Source organism: Blennius ocellaris (assembly GCF_963422515.1).
Source record: "Blennius ocellaris genome assembly, chromosome: 15".
NCBI lineage: Eukaryota > Metazoa > Chordata > Actinopteri > Blenniiformes > Blenniidae > Blennius > Blennius ocellaris.
Genome location: NC_137664.1, coordinates 21,426,015 through 21,446,321, shown reverse-complemented (window position 1 = coordinate 21,446,321; position 20,307 = coordinate 21,426,015). Strand labels below are relative to the sequence as shown.

At 42.6% G+C, this 20,307-nt stretch overlaps 1 protein-coding gene across 1 annotated transcript in view; it reads right to left on the bottom strand.

Moving 5' to 3' along the window:
• Positions 1–20,307, bottom strand: part of dcc (DCC netrin 1 receptor) — a gene marked incomplete at its 5' end in the record, with an annotated part of 378,467 nt that overhangs the window by 276,292 nt on the left and 81,868 nt on the right. The window contains one exon of the mRNA XM_080510296.1: positions 447–740. Within this exon, the coding sequence (XP_080366422.1) occupies positions 447–740 (294 nt within the window). The remainder of the gene's footprint in view (positions 1–446; positions 741–20,307) is intronic.

Here is a 20,307-nt window from a genome sequence, read left to right as displayed (position 1 = left end):
CACTACTTATAGAAAAGCATCAGTGTTTATTGTGTTTGGTAGTTTTTTTTTAATTGCATAAATGTCTGATAGCATAAAAGCTGGAGATTTGAGCAGAATTATTCAAACGCAAATCCATGAAGATTCACTGTATTATAGCCTCACATTTAGTCTTTTTTTTATTTTTTTTATTAGGGAAACAGCTGCAAGAGCCAACAGCAAAAGGACCCTTGTGAAATCACATCAGCTTCTTGAATCACAAAAAATCCCCAAATCAAACTTCATCAGAATGATGTGATGGGGATGGGATTACTCCTACATGGGAGGAACTGAGAGTGAAAATCCAGCGCGCTGAGCACAGGATGACCTGGTGGAGCTCAGAGAGCCATGTTAGAGCCCGAGAAACCCAGTGGAGCAGGTCAGAGCCTGACACACACACACACACACACACACACACACACACTCACCGTGCACTGTGGTGTGAGCATCCAGAATCCAGCAGAGCAGCAGCAGCAGGTAGAATGCTCCTGTCCTCCTCCTCCTCCTCCTCCTCTTCCTCCTCAGCATCAGCACCTCCCAAACATCCCCAATACATCCACCCCAGGCCGGCTCCATGCTGCCCTGCTCCAGTCCCGACGAGCCAGAGGAGGCGCAGAAAAGACGCACAATCCTGCCTGCGCTCCCTGGATTCCTCCTGGATTCCTCCTGGATTCCCCCTGGATTCCTCCTGGATTCCTCCTCCTGGATCTCTGCTTTTAATCCTTCACAGAACCTCAGTGTCAGTTAGGGGGGAAAAAAGAATGAATGGAAGGAAACCTCCACAGGGTGTGAAATCAGGACGCAGCAGAGGCAGAGATGGAGGGGGGGTGGTGGGGGGTAAAATAACCTCTTCCACCCCCAGAATAACCCTGATTCTCCCGGTGAGGATTCCAAAAAGAAAGAAGGAAAAGGAAATTCCCCCAAAAGCCACACGGAGAGGACGAGTTTCCCTCCCTGTACAGGTGACAAGAAGTTCCAGTCACTATGAAGGTGTAGAAGGTGTAGAAGTCTCCATCAGTCCCGCTGCATCCACACCGAGCACAGCCGCACTTCTGCCCGACATAGGCGCTCCGTCTGCCGGCCAGCGCGGTGGAGAGAGCCGGACCCACTCCCACCGTGAGTGTGTGTATGTGTGTGTGTGTGTGTGTGTGTGTGTGTTTGAGAGAGAGAGAGAGAGAGAGAGAGAGAGAGAGAGAGAGAGAGAGAGACATTGATCTAAAGAGGCTGCGGGTAAAGCCCGGAGCTGGAGTGCAGCAGCGGGGCGGAGCGGAGCCGGAGCCCGGCGGAGCAGCGCGAGCAGCGGGAGACATTAGCTGAACTCTTCTGCCCTCTCTGGTCACACCGGGAACTTTCTCCCCTCCTCAAACAGCTGGACGCATCACTTCAGCAGCCAACTCACAGGAAAAAGAATCTTCTTCTTTCATTATCCAGACCACTTCATCTTCAACAATAAAAGTTTGATCATTTTTCATACATGCCAAGTGTCCCATAAAAGCAAACTTTTATTTATAAGCACATAACTGAACAATACAAAGAAATGTATGCACAATAAATACAAAATAAAGTATGTACATTATAAAGGTAAAAAAAAGAATAACGATGATAAATCCAAATACTTACACCTGAAAACTAGACAATATTGTACCACAGTAAATCTAGAAAAGAAAAGGAGTAATTCAATAGTTGTCTAATCCCATTATTGTTCATATATAACCCCAAAACGAAAATAGACTCTAAAAACCAACCATTTGGGACATTGCCATAGATAACATAACATAGTAAATGTGCAAAATGTGGGGGGGATTATCACATTCCACATAATCCCAGATCCTATTTACATAGCAATGTTTACTGTAACGTAAATGACAAACGTCAACCTGAAACAGAAACTCATGTTTGTCAGTCCAACATCCTGACACCATGTTGCTCCACCGACCGTGGACCAAAGAAGTCTGTGATAGAAGATTCGTGTCCCTGGACACCAATCAATTGTTTCATATTTCAGCAACTGCCGGTGCCTCACCGCTGATGTCCTCGCCAGCTGTAGATGGCTTTGTCGCTTTCTGTATTCGTTTGGCAATTATCCTTCATCCAACCAGGCCGACTACAGGAAAATGGAAATAGAAACTTGTAATATTTTGGCGGTTTTAGTCTCCGCTCGGCTTGAAATTTGCCAGGAAAACGTGTCAGTCGTTTCACAGGTCATTTAGACATGCTGGCTTCTCATTAAGGTATTTTAACAGTTAGATACCCGTTTGGTCACGCAGATTTTGTCATTGTTGTTTTGTCATTTTGCTTATCTTTTTTTTTTTTTTTTTTTATTAACATTGTCTGAGATGCTTGTTGTCGGACTCCCTCGCAATTGAGGTGTTACATCTCAAAGGGTTATCCTGTTAATAATCAAATGTGATTCGTCCACTAGGTACAAGGTGTCTGACACACTGAAATTAGTTTACTGGAAACACTGAAAAGTAACCTTGTTTTAGTTTTAGTCATTAAAAAAAGGTTTCAAATGAAAATGTTTCATGCCTCAAGCATAAAGCAACTTAAAAAAAAAAAAAAAAAAACAATGATGCTAACAAACCAATGTCTGGACATAATAGTCTAATACAATTTCATGTGGTGAATCTAAAAATAAAAAAGTTTCATGAATTTTAAATGTAGAAATTGTGTGATTTCTAACTTAAATTTGGGATTTAGAAGATGGAAAATAAATTAGTATTTGATGTTAATAATTAGGGCTGATCTGCACTGGCAAAAGCAAAATTCAAATCAAAGATAAATTGATCAGTATATTATATCAAATATATATATTTACCATTTTAAATTCAATGTATTTCATTTTAAATTTATTTTAGAAATGATCAAACACAATACTGTAAACAATGTCACATGCCAGTTTGCAAATACAAAAAGTAGTGATTAAATTTTTAGGAAGTACGTTGGAATACAAATATGTTTCATGTCCAAACTGGTTTGTTTTCATTAAAACATGGTATTGAAAGCGTTTCCGCAGATTCTCATTCATCCATCTCAAATTAAAATGAATCAGGTCATCTGGAGCTTTGACGTCTTGGAAGGTCGTCTCGTCTTGATGAAGCTAAGTTGGACAGTTTCCCTATTCAACACCTCCACCTGCACATGAGGGCTTGTGGGGGATCCGCACTCAGTTCAATCCCTCCACTGTGAAGAGAGACTGTTCCCACATGAACACAAAACCCTCTGATACTTGTGGTTAAACATGGTGTCTTCTTAGTTGATAACCGGCAAAATGCACCAATCAGAAAGGATAATTAATTTGTGTTCATGTGCATATCAGCATGTTTTACACTGGATCTTCCTAAATGGGGCATGCTGAGACACTCTCCTCCTGATTGGAAGTGGGGCATTTCCCACACCCAGTTACTCTTCAACGAACAATTATTATGAAATGTCAAAAATACTCAATTATTTAAACCAATGAATCAAATAAAAGGATTAATGATGTGATGATATTCAACAAGATGCTCATTAAACACACATTAAGCACATTTATTCCAATAAATGCGGACATCCAAACAGAATCCTGCAGAAATTCACAGGCATCACGTTGTGCCTCATCTCAATCTTGTGCAAGTTACTGAAAATAAAGCAGCAATATTGATTACTTTGACAAATAAGTAGTAAAATTACTTTAAAAAATGCTGTGAAACACAAACTCAGAACGTATTGGTTACTATGAGCTGCACAGAGGAAGAGAGAGAAAAAACAGAGGGTACAGACTACAGTTGAGAGAAAGAGAGCGAGAGCGAGAGAGAGAGAGTTTACAAATATTTTATTGAAACAGGTATGGAGATTATACAACCAACATTATTTACAGATAAGACATAAAACCAAAGATAAAAAAAAAACAAGTTAAAAAAGAAACAATACAACATCTGCCATCGCGAGTTACAGCAACGCCTCCATGAATATAATTTTGGACAGTCTGAAAGAAAAAAGTACACAGTTATAGGCCCAGACATTCTTAAAAGTGTCCACTTTATCCATTTTAAGGTAGTACCTTTGTTGTATTTGGATATCAGCTCTCAAAAGACTCTTAAACAACAGTGAGGCGTCACATCTTCTCTCCCCCGATACTCCTTTCCTTCCTACTCAGGTAGATTGCTAGTTTCGCTTGCCCAAAGATGAAGTTCAACAATCTCCCCTTTTTCCTGTGTTTCCTCCTGTAGGAAAAAACAAAAATAAACATTTGTTCTATGAAGTGCTCTTTGAAGAGACTCACGAGGGTGCTGAGTGTTCTGGACAGTGGCTTTAATCTGGGACAGGAGGCAAAACAATGAAAAGCTGTCTCTCTAACAGAACAGAAAGGACAACCATCTGAAACAGTGGGGTTGAGAACTGACACAAAGGAATTCACTGCTAAAATGTCATGTAAAAGACACCCATGTAAATCTACAATATTTCTTGTTAATGGTGGTATAGACCAGTGTTTTTCATGTTCTGCGAGATACGGTCAGGTGTGCCCCTGTCAGGTGTGAGAGCAGTGTGCAGAGTACTCGTGTATTAATACTGTTGCAAGCGCTGCGGAAGAATTGCTCTGAGTCGAAATTCTATTGTGCCAGCTGAACACCAGAGGCTTTTATTTTAACATGAACACACGTAACTGTAACTTCATAACAGGATGAGACTCCACACAACACATTTCTCACTCATGGTTTCACACCAACATCCAACAAACCAAACCAAACTAGATGAAATAATTAACTCTCTGAACCGAGGAACAAAAACACAACACAAGCACAAACCAACACACACAACAACCCCAACAATAACCCTCAATAACCTCCGGCAACACATAACCTGAACTCCCATCATGCCCTGCAGCGACCAACTCCGTGATCACTACAATACTCTTCGCCAATAGATGGCAGCACAGAACGTTGGCGGTGAAATCGAAACTTAACAGACGTTAATCTCCACCTCCTCCTGCTCCCATCTTGTATCAAAGTACTGTGTCAGTGACAGTGATGGAGAAGTTTTTGAAAAGGAAGAATGTGAACCAGGATCTCAGTTCTTCATCCATCAGGTCCAGGTTTCACACTGAGGGAGTAAAAATAAAAAAAAGAAATTGGGAAATACTTTTTTCTGTATTTATTTGATTCCTGTTGATAAAGCTTTGATGATAATGACTTTATATTGTTAATAGAGGCTACAGAGTTTAACATTTTAACATTTTCAGTTGGTGGTGTGCCTCCAGAGTTTTCCAAAGACAAAAGTGTGCCTTGGCTCAAAAAAGGTTGAAAAACACTGGTATAGACAGTACACCCCAAGCTGGTTTTACCTCAGGTTTTACTTTCAGAAAGGCCCTCCATGGTGTGTCTGCCCTGTCTTTGAGATTCTCTTTATTCAAGGCCTTTACAAAGCTCTGGTAAAGACCTTTACCGTTCACAGAGTTTCATGACACCCACACATTATCACCGAACAGAGGGCCCATGTTAACACATTGTGGAAGTTTTGGTCTGATCATCAGCATGGAGAAAGAGTCCGAAACATCAGGTGTTATTTCTCCATTGAACCAGTGCTGCGGGAGTGCGCTGTCCTTCCTAGAAAATGCCTTCTTGAACTTTTCCAGTAGAGTTCTGATCACTGGAACAGATCTAACCTCCAGTCTCTCTGCCAGGGCGTCAGTGTTGTCCAGGTGACATCCAGCCAGCTCCAGCAGATGCGGAACAGTTGTTACTCCTTTCTGTGAATAAGTCGATGACATCAACGGTGCATCTTCTCATGGAGTTTCCAGATATGCTCGTTGGAGTATGGGTTCTCTCAGGAGCCAGTGCGTCACGCTGAAGAAGGAGCTGAGCCATAAGGCCAGAGGAACCAGCTGAGGTGTTTCAGATGCCCCCCGGACGCCTCCCCAGGGAGGTGTTACAGGCATGTCCCTCCAGTAGGAGGCCTTGGGGCAGACCTAGGACATGCTGGAGGGACAATGTCTCTCGGCTGGCCTGGGAACGCCTTGGGGTGCCACCGGAGGAGCTGGAGGAAGTGTCTGGGGTGAGGGAAGTCTGGGAACCCTGCTTAGACTGCTGCCTCTGCGACCCGGGCCCGGATAAGTGGTGGACAATGGATGGATGGATGGAAATGTGATTAAATGGCATCTGCCAGGACAACTATGGATTGTGGTCATGTTTTTAGCATCTTTTGTGATAAGGTGTGCATCTGTCTCTGTTTGTGAGCATTTCTGTTGTGATCGGGTTTAACAAAAATGGCGGGGTTAATGAGCCGCCTTCCTGCTCATCTGTGTTGTCACGCGCCAGTCAATCAGTAGCCTGCTGTCTGCTGACGTAACATTTTCTACTCACCTCAGCTTGCTTGGAAACTCGATCGAACAGGTACCACAACATGTATATCATGGAATGGAAAAGTGTCAATAGCAATTAGACCAAGTTGAGTAAGGCTGAGTAGAAAAATACCAATGAAGGTGAGGGTCTATCTCATTAGATCAGATCCAAACTGTAGGCTGTGCAAAGATGGTCCAGAGACAGTTCAGCATATAGTAGCAAGGAGTAAGAGGCAAGCAGGATCACCGTATATGGAGAGACACAACCAAGAGGCAGGGATAGTGTACGGAAACATCTGAGCCCAGTATGGACTCGAAATACCCAAACCATGGTGGGAGCTTCCAGTGAAGGTGGTTGAGAACAACAGAGCTAAGATCTTGTGTCACTTCAGCTTACAGACTGAGAAAGAGCTGCTGGCTAACCAACTGGACATTCTGGTGTTTGGCAAACAATAGAAGGGGGCAACAGTGATAATTGTGGTAGTATCAGCTGACAACATCAGAGAGAAAGAATACAAAAACACAAAGAACCACGAAGGGTTGAAGAAACAGCTGAAACAGATGGTTAAAGCTGACGTAGTACCTGCAGGAGTAAGAGAACTCACAGTAGTGATGCCTAAACTAGGAGAATGACTGCAGCAGGTCCCAGGAGCAGCATCTGTAGCGTGAGTCCAGAAGAGTCCTTGGAACAGCGAAGGTAGTGCGTAAAACCCTCAAACTCTATCTCCAGCTCATATAAAGACATACATCCACCATCACCGGATGACATTCCTGACGAAGACAAGATAAAACACTGTCGAGCATGTAAAAAAAAAAAGCTGTCTTGAAAAATGCTTACTTGCGTGAACAGAAGAAAAGAGAATACTTATTCATACGCTTATCACAGTGACGGTTTTTTTTTCTCACACAGCCAGGAAGCATCTGAACGGTGTAAAAAAAAATAAATATTGAAAACATGGAACTGGGCTTTCTTTGTCATTGCTGATTACCGATTTACAAGTGTAGGTAAAAGGAGGATTGAAAAAGGAACAACATTTCCCCCCAGTTGTGTCAGTTTACATAAAATATGTACAGTCTTTATGCAAATACAGTAAAACCTCTGAGGAGGGGACTCGGATAGAAGGGACAACCTGGGACACGTCGCTGTGTACGACACACATTTAACTGTTAACACAGCGTGATGAAGGGACAAGCTGCAGAACGCGGAAAACGGACAGGTTTTCCTGGAAGATTTCAAGCTGGGCGACACTCAAACAGCCAAAATACTTGAGCTGGACCAGATTATTAGGATATTCAGGCCTCGGGTAATACATTGCATCCATACTACATTCCTGGTTCACTTCCATGCTCGATCCGTAACGTAACGATACCGAAAAATCCCGGCAGAGGGTCGGAGCCAAAACTGACCAAGAGGCTTCAATCTGGTCTCACAAAGCAAGGAGGTTTAAAAGGATTCATACAATTTAATTTCTTTGACATTTCATTGTATTTTGCACCAGAATGTTTCATTAAAATTGACTTTATGTTGAGATTGTAATCATTTTCAGTACTAACTGTTTGATCTTGTAAAAATAGAGACAATTTCATTCCACACACTGTGACCACAACAAAGAAACACTTTGAAGTGTAAATTTAAAGGTTATTATAGCAATATTTTACCAGTCTGGTCACTCAGGATGAAACTGGACTGTTTGTGGTCCCTGAAGTACATTAAATCTTATTTAATCATCATCTTGTATACATCTTATATACATGTGTATATATGTATTTATATTGTATACATCTTTGTATTGGTTCAGTTATGAGCTTTTAAGTAATCAAAACATATTTGATGTTTGGTTCGTTCAATATCAACTGGTCCTATTTGTCCTCATGACTCGTTCCTCTGAAGAGAAGACAGCTGTCTTCAGGGGACACTTGCCCTTGGATTTGAGGGCGTCCCTACATCACAGGTTTTACTGTATACATTTTCAGTGTAAACAAAATGTCAAATATGACTGTGAGTTGACGGGAAAAAAAGGGGCGACAGCAGTTGGAAAAAAAAGAATCATCGCTCAGTAAAGCTCAAAGATTCACTCTGAGATATATGGACAGTCAGTTAAATGGAAAAAAGGATGTCATTTCAGCTTTATTACTGAGGAGGGAGTGAAAAATTATTCACAAACGAGATCACGATAGATGATTAAAATCACTGGGCATGGCAGGTAATATTAAATCGCCCTGCCTCCCTCTGCTTGTGCTCCCCCAAATGGGACTTCAGAAAGTCAAAAGACTGATGATCACATGATGTGGCAGAAGAAAAACGTCCCTGTGCATTTGATTTGTTGGAGACAAGAAAAACAAAATGGAGGTTTTTGAGAACTTTCAGTTTTCTCCATCAAAGGATCAGAAATTCACACATTCTGTGAAAATTCTGTCATGTTTTCATGAAATGCATCGGACTTATCAGACCGTTGCTGGAAAAAGATTTTAAACCTTGGATTATTTGAGCAGGATCATTACATTTCTGCTGTGATTGTTCTTGAGCTCATTCCACATCGTCTCTGTTGGATTCAGGTCGAACTCTGAACCTGCATTTCCAGAGGTGTTTCAAGCCACTCTGACGTAGATTGACTTACACTGACAGGCAGACGGACGGGGGGTCGGTTGGATGGACGGACAGACGCGTATGTTAATAAAAGTGATCCCATGAGAGCAAGCAGTGCAGAATGTGGAGCGTTTCCTCAACCCCAGATCATGATGCTCACTCCGCTGCACTTGGACAACAGTGTTTTGATGGTATGACATACCAAACATAAAAACGTTTCACCGAGCAAGGACCTCATTTCATGTTATTTATTGTAAATACATTTTCGGGTTTGTGAACTGTTAGTTCCTTGAAAACTGCACTGCTTAAATGTTTTTAGTGGAATACTGAAAATGAAATGTTGGCATATTTCACCCACTTTTAACACATTTAGTTTGTCAATACTTACTACTTTGATGCAGATCAAATTATATTTAAGGGTTCAACTTATTCTCCAGGGTTTCTTATGTCCAAGCAGTTCATGTTCTTATGTTCAAGCACTTCAGAAAATTCCTTGATTATCTCCTCTTGATATTAACAGGCATTCACAGCTTAATTCAGATGTACAATCGTGCTTCTGTTCCACGCTTAGAGAATGTCATGTCAGGAGTTGATGGTGAAGGTGTCTCCATGACAACTGTAACTCCACGTTGTTAGCCTGGTTTAATGTGCAGCATTGACACACGCATGCAGCAAATGGGAAAAGTAACATATAGTCAGTCTCAAGCAGTAGACTGCTTCAGACTGACAGAAAGAATATTTCACATCAGGGAAAAATCTGGGAATGACAACAAAACACACGACAGTGTGGAAACTTTCTGAGAGAACCTGGCAACACAATATTTACCCCCACGCACATGAACGGACACGCATGCATTGGCATGCAGATACATACATAGACACATGGAAATATAGATGACAGAAAGTCAAAAGAAGGACACGTACCTTCAGTGGCATCAGGTCAGCATGCCAGAGACCAGCCGGTCAAGGTCTCCCAGCAGAGACACACAGATCACATGAAGACCATTACAAACATCAGTCAATATAAAAGAAGTGTGTTAATCACCTCCAGAGAAAACAGGTTACTTGTGTTGCCTGTGTTTATTGTACTCGTTGCACCAGGTCTCCTCATCCTGTGATACAGGGACATGGTGTTATTTCAAAGAGCTCCTACATTTCTGCAAACACTTGGAGAAAGACACATCCAGCTACCTGCGAGGCCGACAGCAGGGTGAGGGTCAGTTATGTTTGATGAACATATCAGTGTGAGTGTAAACAAGCTGCATTGTTCTGCCATAGTGCTGAAACCCTTCAGTTTATCATTGTACAGCACAAACAACTGATCACTGATCATTGTCTCAAACAGAATGGGTCACTTGAGACAAGTGCAAGTTTAAAAAGACATGTTTCCAAAACATCTCACTGAAATTACTCAGACTTGATGAGATTTGGGTTTCCTTTTCAAATATCCAGCGTGCTGTGAAATACCTGCCACCAATCATGGGAGAGGAAACCGGAGTGACTGCAATAAAGCCACGCAGCCATGGGGAGAAAAACACAGGGAAAAAAACAGCGTTAACTTGAAACGTCAAGTCGGACCTTCTGCTGTGTAAACACTCTTACAATCAGGGTTTCTGCAAACCCTGGATGAAATATATTTGGCTTAAATTGCCAAGAGATGAATTTTGAGCATTTTGGGGGATTATTTTACATTAATTGTGGTAACTCATATGAGCGAAAATTGTAACTTTTACATGACACACTTTGCAGTACTTTACATAATTACTTAGAATTTATAGAATGTGATTTGTAATAGGTACCACTTGTCGTTAAATACATAAGCTATTAATTCAAAATATAAATGTTGGTGGTTTGCACACGTTCATGCAGTCGAGGTGTGATGAACATAAAGAGTTCAGCGATGCAGAGACTAAAATGTCGAAAAATGCTAGTATCAGTGCATGGCAATACCGGTCCTGCATCCTTAAGGAATTGTGGAGACTCCCAATGTTGGAGATGATTGACCCATTCAGGCGTAAAATTCACAGGAATGAATGTCATTGGTTTCTTCTTCAGGCCTGAACATTGTAGGTCTATGCACATATACAGTGTTGAAATGTGTAAAAGAATTGTTGAAATATTGACAACCTTGACTTTGGTGGTGACCCAAGGAGTGACCTCAGGTAGCGCCCTCTATCATTCAGCCTGCAGAACATTACATGCAACCTAGTGTTGTGCCTCTGTAACTGTATGAAACCTGCAGAAATGGAGTATTTTCACTTTTTTTTAAGGAGATCACCTGAGAGTCCAATTTCAGTAGTTCTGCTCTAAAAACATACAAACCATCATGTTTCATTTTGAATGTTGTCCTCACTTAGGAAAAGAGTCGATGAAAGCAATCCCTTTACTTCTTCTTCGCTTCTGTCATCTCACCCTCCTTTAAGGGTAGATATCCTGCATCCATGGAAGATGTTAAATGAAGTAAAATAACAATAAATCTCTGAGTGAAAATGGTTGTGTGCAGTTACAGTACCTTCAGAAATTGTTGGGTTTTTCTCTGTAAAAGTGCTTTGAGATGACTGTAGTCTATTTGGAGCTTTATATATGAAATTGAATCAAATTGTATCCAGGAACCAGAAATCATCATCAGAGATAAATACCCCTCCTGACTTCACCCCACCATCCAGCAGATACTCTGTTGGTGATGCAAGCAGGTCCATGACATTTTGCACAATAGTTTTGGTTTTCAATTTGTTCAGAAAGTACAGAGACATACTGAACTAGTGTCAACTGTCAAATCTGTTAAGGGGACAGGCCTCTGACAGAATTATTGATATGAGGACCTTTGTTGTCTACACAGGCACTTCCTCCCCGGTTCCTGGCGTGCAGCACTTGTACAAGTGTATCAATATCAGTGGCTGCTGGCCAATATGTAATTCTGTTGGAATATGTTCATGCCAGCAATCTAACAATAGGCCCTCAATTGTATTCACTTCATTTTCTGGAGAAAATCTACAATAAAAGAAAGGATTTTTGTTATTTCTCTCAAAACACTGTGTGTGTGTGTGTGTGTGTGTGTGTGTGTGTGTGTGTGTGTGTGTGTGTGTGTGTGTGTGTGTGTGTGTGTGTGTGTGTGTGTGTGTGTGTGTGTGTGTGTGTGTGTGTGTGTGCGAGTAGCTAAGGGTGTTGAGGAAAACCGCCCTGAGGACCAGAGTGACCAGAGTGTTTCTCCAATATAATTATTTTGAAATTCACACAAACACAAATGTGTCAGAATTTTGAAAATGTCTGCAGAGTTTCAAGTTTCTTTCCAATCATTCTAAAATGCTTTGAAAGCCGGATTGATATGTTGTTTGAAAATATACCTGATATTCCTTTTGTTTTCCATGAACTCAGACTAACTGTCATTTCAACTAAAACACATTCATTTTCTAAAAGGGACTAATGAAGCTTCTGCTTGTGTTTGTTTACAAGTATGTTAATAAAAGAGTGAAAAATAAGTGCTCTCTCTTCACTGGCTGTTTAAAAGTAATATAGTGTTTCATCACTGGAGGCCTCTCTCAGTCTTTAAAAGGAAAGATTGTTGTAATGTGGTTTATAAATGCACTGTATTTAAATGAAGTTAACATTGGCTGAAATCGATTAATGATGAAGAGCCCCACCTAAGAAATGTATCACCAGTTGCCACTGATCACACAATGCAACTGTTTCAGAGTATGTAAATGTTCCAGTTGTTGCTTCAGTGAATGTGTGAATTTATAGTGGTTATGGCTCTGGGAGAGAAACTGTCTCTGAGTGTTGATTTGTACTCTGACATACCTGTAGCGCCTGCCCGAGGCCAACGGGTCAAACTGGTGACAACCAGGATGTGAGCTGTCCTTGATTATTGTCGAGGGCCCTGTTGCGGCAATTGAATGTGTAAATATCCGTCAAGGAGAGGAGAGGGCACCTGTGATTACCCTCTGTAGCCTCCTTTTATCTGTCTCAGTGTTGCCCCTGTATCAAACTGTAATACAGTACGTCAGCAGGCTCTGGAGGGACGGGTGGTAGAAGGTAGCAGCAGTTCAGTGGGCAGATTGTTCTTCCTGAGGACCCTCAGGAAGAGCCTCTGCTGACCTTTCTTGGTGGCAGCCGTGACGTTGTTTGTCCAGGAGAGATCAGCAGAGAGGAAGCCCTGAGGAGGTATGACTGCTTGGGCCAGGGAGAGATTGAAATCTGGTGATTGAGCTGATGGACACACGCTCTGAACACCTTGCTGGGTTCTCCATCTGTCCCAGAAAAGCCTTCACTACAATGAACGTGCATGCATGTGTGCGTGCGTGTGGGTTTTCAAAATACACCAGTATACACACAGTTTCCGTACACTTGACATTTAATTTCCTGACCAATGTTAGTATCCTTTTGGACATAGATACACTAATGGGGCTCTAGTGGGGTGCTGGATCCACTGGTGGCATGGTCCGAGGCCACGCACACTGAAGAGTGGTCACACCCATCTGACCCACTCATCATCAGTCATCCTTCCTCCTTAAGTACCAGTGTACTCGGTGGATTTGGCCAATCAGTTCTTCGTGTTCCACCGTGTCCTTCAGGACGTCCTGTGGGGGGTGCTCCAGGAGTATGGAGTCCGGGGCCCTTTGTTAAGGGCTGTTTGGTTTCTGTACGCCTGGAGCAGAAGTTTGGTTCCCATTGCCGGCAGTAAGTCGGACCTGTTCCCAGTGCAGGTTGGCCTCCAGTAGGGCTGTCTTTTGTCACTGGTTCTGTTCATTACTTACATGGACAGAATTTCTAGACACAGCCAGGGACCAGAGGGGGTCCGGTTTGGGGACCACAGGATCTTGTCTCTGCTTTTTGCAGATGATGTGGTTCTGTTGGCCCCATCAAACCTGGACCTTCAGCGTGCACTGGCGCAGTTCACAGCCGAGTGAAAAGCAACTGGGATGAGGATCAGCACCTCTAAATCCGAGGCAATGGTTCTCCACCAGAAAAAGGTGGCTTGCCCCCTCCAGGTCGGTTGAGAGCGCTTGACAATATGTATAGTGTCAAGAAGGAGCTGAGCCAAAAGATGAAGCTCTCGATTTACCGGTCGATCTTCGTTCCTACCCTCACCTATGGTCATGAGCTATTTGTCATGACCGAAAGAACGAGATCCCGGATACAAGCGGCTGAAAGTGACTGGGTGTACCTTTAGAGATAGGATGAGGAGCTCAGTCACCAGGGAGGAGCTCGGAGTAGAGCCGCTGCTCCTCCACATCCAGAGGAACCAGCTGAGGTCTGTTTCGGATGCCTTGGAGGGCATGGGGGCCGGGGGGCATGTCCCTCCAGTAGGAGGCCTCGGTGCAGACCTAGGACACGCTGGAGGGACTATTTCTCTCAGCTGGCCAAGGAACACCTTGAGGTCCCACCTGAAGAGCTGGAGGAAGTGTCTGGGGCGAGGGAAGTCTGGGAACCCTGCTTAGACTGCTGCCTCCATGACCCGGCCCCGGATAAGCAGTAGATAATGGATGGATGGATGGTCTTTGTGATGGCCAAACCCTATTTACATCGTTAATTACCACATCAAGGAGAAGCACACATGACACAGAAACACGCACAAAAACGACTGCCATTGTAACACTGCTTGTTTCTGTTACTATTATATTATCAATTGGAAATGGCACAGCTAAAATTACACTGTATTTCATACATTGTTACTCGTAGTTTGTTCAGCACACGCTCCAACTTTATCTGTTCCCACTAAAGCTTTTTTCTTTTTTCCCTCAACTTGTTTGGTAGCTTCATGATTGAGAGCATTGCAGTGTTGAAAGAGTTTTTTCTCTTGCACCAGGAAGAGATTGCGATTCTCCTCCTGACATAACTGGTATGTCAACACTCAGACAGAGAGAAAAACATGGGTGGGGCTAGACAGTAACGCATCCACGGTCTACCACAGGATATTGTTTCAAATCGGGTACCTCAGTTAACTTCATCCTTCTTGAACTAGTTCTGTTCCCTCGCCAGAGCTGCTGCCAGTCTCTCCTTCCAGCTACCAACCCAAAGCCAATGGACAGATGGAGGCAGGCCTACTTCGCATAGGATCTGAGACCTCGAGGAACCAATTGTTATGGTTTCAATTTGAACATAATTTGTTCCCATCTTCTGCTGCAGGGTTGCCCCCTTTCCAGTTGTGGTCTTAGCTAACAGCCAAACTGTTCCCTGAGCTGGAGGGGGAGGTTTCCGTTCTGCTAGGAGCTGCCCTTGATGTTGATGTCATCTCCACTGGAAGAAAGCTCGATCACTCTAGCTTTGTACTTCTCTTCCTACCAGAGGCATTCCACCCCAGTCCTGCACTACCAAGTCAGCCAGGAGGGCTGACTTTCAACATGTGACCTGACCCTTAATGGTGACGTAAGTTGTCACCAAGGTTCAATGTATCCTGCCGGAGTTCAGCTTTAGCTGACTATGAGACTCTACCCTTGCTTCAATATCCTGCAATTCCTGCAATCTCTTCTCACTCAGGGCCGTCTGGACGTGACTCGTCTGTAACCCTCACCGTTGAATTATTTCTTGTCACAGTATACAGTATGTGGGTTGAGAGTTGGGGTCTTAATTGGGGTGATGAAGCCAGACAAACATTCCCCTGTTACTGTAACATTTGGGGAAGACCTGACAGACACCACATCAACCACAGACAACCTTTGGCTCAAAGTTAAATGTGCTTTTAACAAGCTTGAGCTGCATGGGACCAGTTGCCTAATGTGTCTGTGGTGAAAAATAACAACGACTTATGATCAGCATGATGAAGCTTATTACCTTATTAACCTTGCAGGTCCCTGAACTGGGGCCAGACTGTGTGTGTTATTAAAACACAATCTACTGCCAGTCTGTAAAGGTTGGCAAGTTCAGCACACCCACGAGAGACGTCACTGAGTAAATGTGAGGATAAAATGAAGGCAACATTGTTGTATTTTACAATGTTAGATTATATGAAGGGATTCAAATCAGGATTTTTAACAAATCTGATTTACTTCCTTTTGTGTTTGTTCTGGTGGAATAAACAGCTTGATTGGAGAAACCTCATACACACACAGATACAATGTGCAGTCTTAATTTAAACCAATAAAATGAGTCAATGATGCCCCCCCAACAAAAAAAAAAATGCATTTCAGAATAAATAATAACAAAATAAATGCTATATTTTAAATGCCCTTATACTAAGTTTTGAGATTATTCATATTCATAAAATATTCAACAGAAGGAATTTCTTTTTATATTTCATTGGCTGATTCTTTAGAATAGAATAGAATAGAATAGAATAGAATAGAATAGAATAGAATAGAATACTTTATTGTCATTGTACAAGTACAACGAAATTAAAAGACAACTCTCATGGTGCACGGTACACCTAGAATAAGTGAAAAGATCAAATCTATAAAGATAAAGATAAGAAACTATAAATATATATAAGATAGCCAATAGAAACTATAAATCGTGTTTGTGGTAACAAAACAATAAGTATGACAACCAACAATGAAACGGTATAAATATATTGCACTGTTTCACACTGAGATTACATGATGACATATATCCTTCAACACAATTTGTCTTCATTATTCATATTGCACTAAAATGTTTTGGTGAGTCAGGTGGTGCAGGCCTGGATGGATGTACCTCTTCCCTGAGGGAAAGTGAGAACAAGTTGTGTCCCGTGTGTGTTGTCAGAGGTGATGCTTCTGGGCCTGCGCAGGCACCTGCTGCTACAGAGAGTTGTGCTCACATGATGCTGTGTTGATTTCATAACTCTTTCCAGAGTCGTCTTGTCAACCTGTGAGCTGCTTCAGTTCCACACCAGGATGTTGTAGGTGAGGATGCTCTCTACAGAACTTCTGTAGAACAACAGCAGCAGCAGTTCTTATATAGCTTGACCCTCCTCAGTGACCTTAAAAAGTACAGTCGTCGTTGTGCTTTTTTCACAAGGTGAGTGTGTTCGTGTCCCATGTGAGGTCCTGAGAGATGTATGTCCCCAGGAATTTGAAGTCTGTCACCGTCTCTACTGTGTCCCCTTGGATGAAAAGTGTTCTTCCTCATTAAGTCCAGCACCATCTCATTGTTAAGGAGTTCAATGCCAGGATGTTGAGGTCACCAGGTAGTAAATTTTTGGTATTTGTATCAATTACAGAATTGTATGCAGTTAAAACACTGATAGATGGCTAAAATAGTAAAAACTGCAATTTAGTGAAACTAAGAGCACTAAATACATCCGTGGAAAATGTCAACTGATGACGTCTTGTTAGCAAGTGTCTAATGAGGTCAGAAGAAATGATCCTCAAAGGTAACAGTCAATTAATGCTGTTATGCTCTGAAAAATGAGTTTTTCATACGACCAAACAACACAGATCAGTCCATTTCTGTGATTATACACAAAAATACACATCTCATTACCAGAAAAGAAATCACTTAAGGAACTTCTTCAACAGAAAAACCAATTATCTGTTTGCATGTTTAAATGTCACATACATTCACAAAGCCAAGTATTGTTCATTTTTAATTAGACGCTAACAAGGTCGGTCCCAATGTAGCAGACACACTTCGGCATCACTGACGTATAAATGAGGTACCCAAAGTTTGTTTATGCACTGCAGGACATCCTTCAGACCGACATCAAACAGAATGGAGAACTTCACCCCCCACGCACACACACACACACACACACACACACACACACACACACACACACACACACACACACACACACACACACACACACACACACACACACACACACACACACACACACACACACACACACACACACACACAGGATAAAATCAACCTCTCTGCAAGATAATTTCATTCCTCTCCAGTCACCATGAAGAATTCAGTTCTGATTAATATGGATCACTTCCTGCTGAAAAGGAAACGTCAACTCATTAATTATCACTGAGGGGAACCTGAACTCCAGAACATGAGAACATGAACACACATCTATGTTTTAGCTAGTTCCACATGTATAACATTAATAACGGAATGAAAACTGCAATGCACCTACTTTTTACACCAACATTCTGTATCATTATGGATCCTTCGATTTAATCCCTTTCAGGATAAAAAAAATATATATAATTTGTCAGACAGATCAGCGCAAACCAGCAGCAACATATTCATGTTGGATCATTGAAAAAGAAGAAACAGAATGAAAACATGATAATATAAGAGACTTGCACTGAGACTCAGAGCATGTTCACTTCCTCCTGTTTGATCTAGATCAGAGTTGTCTTCAGGGAAAAACCATTTCATTTGAGAGACGTGAACAAGCCCACGAACTCTTAACCGGAGCAGTGATCTCTGATCCCCTTGAAAAACTAGGCCTCAGTTCATTGACAAACCATCTTAATGGTGGGCGGGGTGAGAGAATGTGACGTAGAGCGCAATGCATTCCAGGTAATAAACTAACAAAGCTAATCGCACGAATCAGAAGATGCAGAAGGAAAAAGTTGGAAAATATCTTGCGGGCAGACGTGAAGTAGTCAGGAAGAATTAGTAAGGAAAAAGTAGTGAGGAAGACTTTGGTTGTTTCTTAGCCATGAGCTAACTGCTTTAGCACAGCGTGGCTAAAGCAGTAGGACTTCCGGTTTCAGTCCAGACCAAGCCGTGTTTCTTGACGACAGCGCCCCCAAACCATTCTGGAGAATTGTATGCATTTTCTAATGCATCGGAAAAGTTCAATGATCTTTCCACAAAATCAAACTTCGGGAAAAAAAACCCAATATTTTTTACACTTCACATTGGAGCTTCTCTCACATGGTGCTGAAATAAAAACACCCACTCAAGCAAAGGAAAAAGGCGCACACATATAAAATATACATTTTCTACATATGCTTGATTATACTTCAAGTGTTTTTATTCATGTGCCTCTATAGAGACAGAGGGTGAGTTGTTTTTTTCTCTGCCTTATTGCAATCTATCAAAAGCACAGTGGGGATCAGTTTCCTGCAGAGAAACTTGATGATTTAAGATCTCACATCCAACCTTTTGTTCAGTCCTGCTCATTAGCCTGAGCCAATACTTGCAGCACTGAGACCTCACTGCAGTCAGTTTAGCCTTCGTGTGTGTGTGTGTGTGCGTGTGTGTGTGTGTGTGTGTGTGTGTGTGTGTGTGTGTGTGTGTGTGTGTGTGTGTGTGTGTGTGTGTGTGTGTGTGTGTGTGTGTGTGTGTGTGTGTGTGTGTGTGTGTGTGTGTGTGTGTGTGTGTGGTTTCACATACTCTGCTGGCTAGCCTGTTAGCATGTGAAATGTGAGGGCACAGGTTATAGTGAGGTAGAAGGTAGAATATACAGTCTTTTTATTACACTCAACATGCAAGTGACCTTCGTCCTCAACAGCAACAGACGTGAGGGAGGAGAGTTAGCTTAGTCTCTTTCTACGGACTGTACATGCGTGAGCATAGGGGCTGTGAAGGTCCAGTCACGAGTTCAGCATTTCACTGAGGTCACATTCACACCAGCCCTGCTTGATGAGGACCAGAGTTCAGTTCAGGGATTTCCTCTCAGCCTCTCTCTCTACCTCTCTGCACCTCTACCTCTCTCCTTCTCTCTCTACCACCTCTCTCTCTTTATACCTCCACACTCTCTCAGCCTCTTTCTCTCTAAATCTCCCTCTACTATTCCCCACCCCCACTCTCTCTGCCTCACTCTCTCTCTACCACTTAGGATTCATCCACACAACGATAAAAATAATCTTTTTTTTCTGCCCAGCTTTCTCCAAGAAATCTCCTTCCACACATCACTACGAACACGGCTCAACACGAGGGTTCAGAGCATGTAGTACACATGCCGGGCCTTTAGGGGCGCTGTGACTCACCAAACACACCAAAAACACAGAAGACCGATCACATAGACACTTTGAAGTAGAATCCTGTTCATAAACCTTTATATAATTGTAGCTCTATAGCTCTATGGCCGTGCTTTTCCTGCTGTTAGCATCATGTAGCTCGACTGGCTCTTGTAGTCCCTGATTGTTGTGGTTATCTGATGACATCACGGACCGCGGTGGGGAGGGGGGGTGATTACATCATCTTTTTACCACAGATGATCGACTTTGCCGTCCACACCCCGGGGGGGGTGGAGGCACGAGTCCTGGTTTTCGAATGTCTCCACTCTGTGACCCGTGTTCAAAAAAACCTGTTTTCACACTTCTAAAACCGCCTCATGTGGACGACAGGCCAGAAACATCGTTTAGGTGAACTGGTTTCTTGGTGTGGATGGCTCCTCAGTCTCCCTCTCTCTACCTCTCTCTCTCTCTCTCTCTCTCTCTCTCAGCGTCTCTGTCTCTCCCTCCACCTCTACATTCTGTTAACCCCCCCGCCCCCCCTGACCTCTCTCTGGTGATCTGGAGCCTCTTACTGTGATCAGTCTGCAATGGTTGAA